At 36.2% G+C, this 9,964-nt stretch overlaps 1 protein-coding gene across 1 annotated transcript in view; it reads right to left on the reverse strand.

Moving 5' to 3' along the window:
- The window catches only part of pik3r3b (phosphoinositide-3-kinase, regulatory subunit 3b (gamma)), a 173,741-nt gene extending 170,871 nt beyond the window's left edge, over positions 1–2,870 (reverse strand). The window contains exons 1-2 of the mRNA XM_016284731.1: positions 2,785–2,870; positions 1,580–2,483 (exon numbers count right to left, since the gene is read on the reverse strand). Of these exons, the coding sequence (XP_016140217.1) occupies positions 1,580–1,904 (325 nt within the window). The 5' untranslated portion in view covers positions 1,905–2,483; positions 2,785–2,870. The remainder of the gene's footprint in view (positions 1–1,579; positions 2,484–2,784) is intronic.
- Between the last annotated feature and the right edge of the window lie 7,094 nt (positions 2,871–9,964).

The raw sequence follows: 9,964 nt of genomic DNA on the forward strand, positions 1-9,964 counted from the left end.
AAAGAACAAAAGGTATAAGAGTATAATAATGATTCTAACATAACACTAAGACAAACACAAAAAAAACAACTACATATGTGTATGTACAACCACACACACATACATATATATATATACACATTTATAAATTCAATATATATATATTATTTCATTTCCATTTAGTTTGTTGAAGTATTAAAATAACTCAAATTAAATAAAACTAAAAACTTAATAAAAGACCTGTACAAACATAATAGATTCAGACATAATTTAACTAAAATTAAAATAAATAAATACAAATAATACAAATCAAATGACAGCAGTTTATCAGTAATCCTAAAAAATAACACTGCCAAACACACATGCTAAAAAACAACAAGTTACTTACACATAGTAAGAAATGGTTATAAAAACTGAAACAGAAGCGAAACAAGTAGTAGGAAAGAGGAGAAATAAAAAGCGATACTTATCCTTTGCCGGTGTCCCTGCATGGCAGAGTCGCACGGTAGAGTCGATGGTCTTTACACTCTTCGGTTTTCACACGAGGAGGCCGTCATGCGTCGGCTGCCGCGGTAAACTAAGCTTTTTTATACCCGTCTAACAAAATACTACATTAATTTAGCTGGACACACTTTCCTTATTTTCTCCACAACAAATTGCCAAGCAAGCGCAGACACGGACAAGATACGCGATACAGAACGAGACCAAACGCGATATCAGCACGTCTCCACACAGTAAACAAAACAAGCGTTTCCTAGCAATGACAACTGCACTACACACTAATGAGACAAGTAAATACACTTACGAGCTGCTTTTAACTTCTGCTGATAAAGACTGCTTCTCTCAAAGAGTATTTCTTTACACTGTTTTCTGCTGGTGCTTGAATACACTTTCCTTATTTTCTCCACAACAAATGGCCAAGTAAGCGCAGACACTGACAAGATACACGATACAGAACGAGACCAAACGCGATATCAGCACGTCTCTACGTATAAAGCAGATATATATATACTGTATATATAGTTATATTCATATGGAATATAACAATGATAACCTACTATATTTCACAGATAAGTGAGTAAATTGACATAATGTCTCATTAAATGCACATTAGAGAGTAAAGCGGTGATGCAGAATTTACTGATATTACCTAACATACCCTCTGTAAACATTACAACCTCACAACTATTACAGGGAGAAATATTCTGACAGCGCGTAGTGTTGCCATGATGCCAAAATTATGACTTTGATATGATATTTTAACTAAAATAAGCAAGTAAACTTAGTAATAAAATGAAAACAAAAAATTATAAAGAATAGTAAATACAATAGAATAAAGTTACAAATGAAATAAACAGTGCTTTAAGGAAGGTCTAACAATAGTATTCAGGTACAGACGCTGAATTAAATATAATAATATATAATATATATATATATATATATATATATATATACACATACATACATATAAGCAAATCTGTATAATATATATAATAAAACTATATAAAGGTATATATATATATATATATATATCTTTATTTTTTATTATTATTATTTTTTTACATAAAGCATGTTAAATACACATAATAGTAACACTCACCTTCTGAAGCGGAGGCTCCTGGGGGCTGGGGCCCTACAGGTGTTGGCGGTACAGGTCTCGGCCAAGGCTTCCCTGAAGTAAGGCCTGTCCTCACGACCCCAACATACTCCACAAAGGTGCCGGGGAAGTTGCCCTTCTCCTTAGTGCATTCATTGGTGCCATGCAGCCAGCCCTTTGGGCACTTCTCGTCACCCTCCTGGTAATCGGATGTCAGCAGTGCCATCTTACTGACCATGAGGAGATCTCCAGGCTGCAGGGAGATATCGTCACCTCGCTCCTGCTTGTACTCGAACAGTGCACGATACTGGAAACTGTCAAAGCTCATGATTTGTTCTTTACATGAGCTCCGTGGCTTTTCTGTGTATGATGCTTGTTTAAAACTGACCTGGATATAAGTCCTTGGTTTAAATCCTGAGTGCTAACTCACTTGGAACGTCCTTGGGTTATATCCTGAGAGCTCACAGACATTCAGCTGGGTTTCTTGCCAGGGTTAAAACTCCAACAGTACCATGTGTTGGGCAGAGGCAGTTATTGCGCAGTTTTAGATTTGGTCCATACATAAAAAGCACAAATTTATTTGAAACTAATTCTAGCAGTCTGTGGCCAGATCAAAAACAGGGTCAGAAAATGCAAAGCCAGCCCCCTGAAGCGAGGGATGAACAGACGGATGAGGGTGCAGGACAGCGCTAGCACAAATTTGGGGACACAGTGACCTGGAATCGGGAAGATGGGCTTTTCTGCAGTGCTGGCACTAGTCCACATATAGAAATGAAACATTTATTGAAGTAACCGCTCAGTCCATTAGCAGGTGTGGTCAGAAAGATATTAACATGGGCATTGCCAGTCTACTTATCAAACGCCAGAGCAAGAGCCTTGTTCATCTTCTTGATAAAGACCTTAAAAACTGAAAGCATTCATTTTACAGTTAGTTTCACAAATTCTAACTCAAATCAACTTAAAATACAATCTTTGCATTTCAATAAAATAATAATCCCTGCATTATTGGATTGTAGCTAATATGCAAAAGCACTGTACTGCATGCATAGCATCACATCATCTGTGTGGTTAATCAGTCGCTGAGCAATGCAATGAAAAATGACATACAGCCTACATGTCTGACTTACAGCGCGTGACTGGGACAGTGCCAACTTGTGTACAGCGTGCAGAAACTCGACTCGCGTGATATTGCTTACTATATAACTTACCTCCTGTCGCACTTCCCCAAACTGCCCAAAATACAAGATGCACGTAGTCCAACGCAAGAGGAACGAGGGAGCATTATATGGTCTGTTTAGTTAAAACATGCGTTTAAAATATTTTAACCTGATAAAAATAATAAAATAACCTGCGTGGCTGAGTCAGACATCCAGCCAGACTAGTGCTGTAGTACGGTTCAGCCCGAGTGACGTCAGAGACCACGCCTCCGCTGTCTGCTTCTCACACCGCGGGACAAAGTTAGGAACTCGGATGTCCTTGTAGCGGTCAGGAGATGAAGAACGCACTGCAGCGTGAAAATGTTGCGTCGTACTTTTTTCATCTGCCTAGACACATTCCCACAAGTTATAATTATATAAGTCTGACGTGTGCAGATCACATTAAAGGCGTACATCAGCATCATCTTTTCTCTAGACCAGGGTTTTTATCTTTACAGACAAGAAACCAGTATAAAACATTTTATTTTATTTAAGAATATTTCACTCAAAAATACTCGGTATGACTGACTTTTTATTTTATTATTTTATTTTATTTCTAGCAATATATCTTTTGGGTAACTCTTTACAAGAAAGGAATAAAACTGGAAAAATATATCACTGAAAAGACTAACTGTAATATAGGCTTTATTAATTTTATTTATTTATTTCAAATTCATTTATTTTTTTAGGGCAAATGTAGTAGCAGTAGCACAATATTCGTGATTTGGCAATGTTTTTTTTTTCTCACTTTTTGGGGGAAAATGTGTTTAAGGTGTATCAAACACAATTTGTTACTTTATGATTGATTTAATCACTTGACATTTTAAGAGTCATTAAATCAAAATGTTCTGTTACAGATTTTTGCAAAAATGTATGAAACCAACATGAACACAAATGCTACATTTGGCACAATTAGATTTATAAAAGATTCGATTTGTAAAATATTTTTTAAATCATTACTTTTCATCATCTCTGCCATTCCTATTTGCCATTCCTTAATATCACATTATAAATAATGTGAATGATGGTATAGGTTCTAAATAGTAAATTATATCTATCATCAGCTAACCTATAAAATTATTAACCTTAAACGGTTCATAGACTTAGTCTAATCTGTTTTTAATGCTGTTCTCATGCTAAATCATTTATCACATTCGGTACATAATTCAAGTATTTGAAATAGTACATATTAAACTCTCTAATAGAGTAGAAAATATTGAGCTTATGTATTAATATTAGTAATCATTGCTTCTGCAATACCTCAGTCAGTTAAACCAAATCACTCCAGGAAACAACCATACAATCTTTTTAAATTAGCCTTCTACAGAGGTGATAATTGATGAGATTTTCATTTCTTTTATTCAAAGCTTACCCAGAGCAAGACTATTGTGATTAAGAACTTAATCTGAAATGGAAATGGAATATATATTTAATGTGAGTCTAGGAGCCTTAGGTCCTAATGATCATCCATTAAATTAGCACATAATCTCCTATATCTATCTTTAAATAGTTGTTTTCTCAGAATTCCTTATCGTTCTACCTCTCTTCATTGCAGTCATTGGAGTAACTTGGCTTCACTTGTCATTGTCTACCCTCAGTGCTTGGTACAATATTTTGCAATTCTGTGCCTTTGAATAATGCAGGTAATTTCATATGCCATAAGGCTGAATGTGTAATTCTGATACAAAAGACACCTAAACTCGGTGCATGAGAATAGAATAGTAAACACCAAGACCTTACGCAAATTAAAACGACAAATATATTTGTGGTGCAGAAAGATAAAAATAATCAAGATAAAGCACCCATTTGGGCATGAATGCATGCACACAGTCTCCGGCACATGCTTTGATGCATACTGAGATGGTTCACGGGTAATAATAACAATAATAATAATAATTTATTATTATCCACTTGAGTCAGTGGCAAAACAGAAGAAGAAAAACAATTGCATGATGAAAATAGCAGTTCTGAACCTGACTGTCAGGATGTCTCTCAAATGAACCTGCATAATGACAGTTTGCATAAAGTCAGACACAAACTGTTTAGTTCTGCTATTAGCGTTTTTGCATTAACCTTCACAGCATCTAAAGCCTGAGATGCCCTCTTCAGCAAATCCCCAGCACTTAGTGACATGAAGCTCCATTTCCTTTTCAATCAGTGACAGATGAGCTGGGAAGGTAATAAAGGTCTTCAGTCAGCAATTTGGCTGTTCTTTGGACCAGCTGCTTGTCTCCACAAAATCTCAACACACAAGGATGAACTTGAATTTTATACTGTAGGGGAAAATGATTGAATCAAACAACTCATATAATATTTGAACAATATAATGTATTAATTCAGGGTCATATCCAATAATTTACATTTTAGACACACTGCAGCCATGTTTATTTTAGCTCTTACTGATTTAGTATTAAAAATGGAAAGCTGTTCATTGTTTAGAAAAGCAGAAAATTCCATATTTTACATTTTAGACACAATGTGGCCATTTATTTTGTTCATTTAGCTGTTAAGGCCTGTTCACACCAAAAACAATAACTATATTGGTGTTCACACCAACACATAATATTATGATGTTTATTATACGCACATAGTGCTTAGAACTGCAGTTGCTGTGTGTCATCTGCCGCTTTAAATGGTCGAGGATGGATTCTGACTGGCTGTTGATGTTTTTATTGTTTATCAGCTGGAGAAAATTGTTCTCAAAGTGATTCCAAGAATATGGTGTCTTTGTGTCATTTTTGTTATAGTTGTGGTGTGGACTATTTTTATAGAATTAGAACAATTGTTAAAACTTTATCATTATCCTTATCGTCATAGTTATTGTCCTTGGTGCGAAAGGGTCTAAACTTTTTTTTTAGTATTAAAGATGAAAATTATTCGCTCTAAAACATTACAACAAAGAAAATTCCAAGCTTTAATAAACAATCACAACTGTGTCAGTAAAGATGCGTTACATTGTCTTCCAACATTCCAACAAAGAGCGACAGAGAGAGTAAGAGAGAGGGACAAGTATTTGCATTTCTTAAGCATGCCTAAGATTTGCAATTGCGTTTCATTTAGGGATAATACAACAATACTGAAGTGTATTGGTTTAGGCCTGTTCCTCTTGTAGACTTCAAAGCTCTATCTATCCCACACTAACCAAAGCAAATACTGATCCACTCCATGCCAGATGTTTTTTTAGAAACACATCTGTTTTCATTTATCAAACCCACCAACATTGAACCTACTCTTCCAGCCACATTTATGAATCCAATGACTGATAAAGACAATAGGATAGGTTTGGATTACATAGAAAACCTCCACCCACAATAATAAAACTACCTACTGCAGTTGGGTGTAAAGATGTGGTCTCTATATTGGCAATGTAGATCTCACATTCAATTGTCTTTTTATGTCTGTGCTGTCAATATAAATGCATATATACGTCCAGGGCAACTGTTGGATCTCATAGTCTATAATGACTACCAGTGCAGGCCCTGAAGCCCTGAGGGTTGATGCTTGCCTGAACGGTCCCATTTACTGCCCCCTCAAGTCGACATATGGAAGATATATTGCACTGATCAGAGGTCAGGGGCATATTGGTGGCACATGGTTAGTATAATACAAGTATAGTGAGATAGACAGTCATATGTTCAGCAGAAGGTAATACAGATATTATGTTGGGAATGCAATTTTGGTCAAATTACTGTAGGGAATGTTTGTTTTGCTTATCACATGAAAACATGTGTCTTCAAGTGTAGGTGATGGAAGAAAAGTCACTGAAGTGTGTAATAGAAGCACAGGCAGATTTTACGGTATCATTTCCAGGAGGTGGCAATCAAGCAAAGAGGCTTAACCTATGTTCTGTATCTACAGAGGATCAGGTAAGAGCAGACTATAGGTAGACGCTGACATTTATAAGCATGAGTGAACACATCGAAAATGCGATGTACGTAGCTAAACATTCAGTTGTACTGAAATTGTTGGGATTCAGGGCAAGGTTTCCAGACAGCTAGGTATCTGAATGTGTGATAGTGTTTATAGGCTACTGATACTGACATAGGTTGCTCTATGAGGGTTAATGTGTTGCAAACCAGTGAGATGATACATCATATATCTGCAGTGCACACATGGTTTCAGAATACCTTGAATCAGCTGCTTCATTATGATAACTACACTAAGAAATGTCTGTAAAAATATGACCCAATGTACTGTTAATTCCGTATTTTACCCGTATTTTGAATATGTTGAGTACGTATTTTGAATGTGTTGTGTTTTAGGGTTCTGTAAAGTTAACGGAAAATGTACTGAAATTTTAAAATAATGTAATAATTTGTAATAATATTGAGGGCTCTTTATGTCTTAAAGTTACAGTAACTTACAGTGTTAAAGTAATCTATCTATCTATCTAGTTACTGATTTTGGTGCCTGTTTTGTTATGTTGATAAATAAACAGACAAATAAATAATCCTTGTTTCACAAGAAAACTTGTGAACTATATTCTTTCACTTCTGAAGCACTCAAAAATTAAATGGCACTATACAGAAGAACAGTCAATAACATCAAATGTCATCTCTCGTGGACCAAACACATCATATTAATCAATCATATTTGAGAGCTGCATACAGTTTAAAATAAAATAAAATAAAATAAAAAGTCAGTCATACAGTACAGGTTTTTAACAGCATGAGGGTGAGTATTTTTGAGTGAAATATTATTTTTAATTAGGCATGTAGGTATGTTTGTGCATGTATAAAAGAGGCTCCAGGAGCATCTTACATCTTCAGCAGGAAATGTTTAGAGGGGTGGGTCGAAGGACAAAGACATTAGATTAGAGGACAGAGTGACTGTAAAAAAAGGACAAAAAAGCACTGAAGAGGGGTCACCTACCGCCTGCAGCATCACTTGTAAAGAGCTGTTACCCAACCAAAATAAACATTATAAGGTGTAATGAAATGAAAGGAAAGTCACAGAAAGAGAAGGAAAACTGCTGCCAAGCCTGGCTGCCCCAGGGATGAGTGAATAAGAGAGGACGGCCAGAGAAAGACAATGATGTCATCACGAGCCAGAAAAGAAAAAAAGATCATGAAGGACATGAATGGGGTGTGATAGAAGGGTGCAGAGAAAGCAATGACAGAATAGATATTTTACAGTAACCTGTAGATGTCAAGGTTTGGCTGGTTAGCATGGTCCTGTTAACCCATGCTGGTTGATGCTGGATGTTGGAACTGTGAATTTTGAATCTTTTTTTTTTGCAAACGGCATGCTAATATTCCATTATATTACATTAGATGGCAGATGTAAATTTCTCCAGACACTATGTCCAACAATAGTAAACTTACTACCTGTCGCAGTCCAAAAAAACCCAGACAAAGCTCCAACTCGAACTTTCTGCCTAATCTAATAACAGACTTGTCTGTATTTATTGCTTAATTCTATGGAGTATAAGAAGTGTAACCTCACCACTTTCTACAGAAGGTCAGTGTTATCATCACATGTTGAGCATATGTGCTCTCAGTGTGGGAGAGAGGCCAGACAGGATTCGTCTGGCGCTGGAGAACCTTAGGGCTTTGAGTCAACACCATGACCTAGTAAATGTGTTCATCACAACACACGGTTCCTCACTGGCTGAAAACAGGACTGCTGATTGGACCATCGATACTCATTTTCATTGTTCCCATTATTCCCTGAAACCATCATAAAATTTTCATGTATGCACGTTAATCTGGTTGTGTTCCACGTTGGTTCCAAGTTTACCAAAAAACTTTCCCATTCTCTCAATTTGGTGTTCTGGCTCATTTGATACCCTGAGAGGTTATAAATTAAAAATTCAACTTTTAAAAATAACTTAACAATTATTAATGCAAGTGTAAAATGTGTTAATCTAGAGTTTTTTCTTTAAAGCTTTTCTTTAGCATGCAAGAGGACCAAAGATGTATTGTGTTTTTGGGTAGCATTGCATTTTCCTTTGTTGTTGTGTTTGAGTTTTCTGATGGCTGATATATTCTCTACCTTTCTGTGTCTATTCCCGTAAGCCTTCGGAGATCCTGAACAACAAAACTTCAACGGTTCTTAGGTGAGGTTATGTGGAGTTCAAGGCTGTTTAAAGAGTTCTCAAGAAGTCATCCAGGCATTCAACACTTCGGTCACAATTCATCAAGAAACTGCTACTGTTCAGTTAACATGTTGACTTGTAAATTAATAATCACTTGTGGAAGACATGTCTCCGGATTCTGGCATCTAGAGAGCAAACTTCACTCACACAACCTGCTCATTAGCAGTGATAAGTGGAGCACTCATCATGTGGGATTGCACACTGTCACACAGCACTCGTTCACATACTCTCCAAGAGCAGCTCTTTTATTTTTCCTTTCCATTATTCTTTTGTTCTCATGCTTTTCTGCAGTGACACTTCTTGTCCATTTTCTTACTCTCATCTTGTTCAATTACATTTCCAAATAAAATGCTTACAATGACAAGAAGAAGAAGAAGAAGAAGAAGAAGAAGAAGAAGGTGTAATGAAATGTATTTATGCGGTTTAAAGTAAAAAAAACACATTATTTTCCACGCACCGTACATTATTGTTTCTCCTCTATGCCCCGCCTTTTTGAAACGCGCCGATTTTTACAAAGTTCATCGTTCTGAAAAGCGCGGTGTGCTGTGATTGGCCAGCTATCCAGTGCATTGTGATTGGCCGAATACCTCAAGCGTGTGACGGAAATGCTATGCCCCTCACCATACTGTTGATGCCGTGTCTGGCCAGAGCTACGAGACATAAACATTAAAACCCATTACAAACGAGGCATTTGTTGCATCCAGTGGGGACATAATTACTGATTATAATGACTTATGCTGTCTTTTTACGCGTTGCGTTGCATCGCGCTGTGTAAACATAAAACCCTGTCTGCATTTGTGATTGGAGAAATGACAAACAACAAGTGCTACTCTACACTGCTCAAAACTCGCGTTTGAATCATCAATGGCAAGAGTGACATTTACAATAATATGAAAAGTTACTTGAGCACCAAACATTGTGGAATGATTTTTGAAGGATCATGTGTCACTGAAGAAAAAATAAGCGTTGCCATCATAGGAATATATTAGTTTAAATTATATATATAAAAAGTAAAATAATTATTTTAAATTGAAATAATATTTCACAATATTACTGTTTTACTGTATTTTAGATCAAATAAATGCAGCCCTGGTG

Source organism: Sinocyclocheilus grahami, unplaced genomic scaffold (assembly GCF_001515645.1).
Source record: "Sinocyclocheilus grahami isolate Dianchi unplaced genomic scaffold, SAMN03320097.WGS_v1.1 scaffold187.1, whole genome shotgun sequence".
Classification (NCBI taxonomy): Eukaryota; Metazoa; Chordata; class Actinopteri; order Cypriniformes; family Cyprinidae; genus Sinocyclocheilus; species Sinocyclocheilus grahami.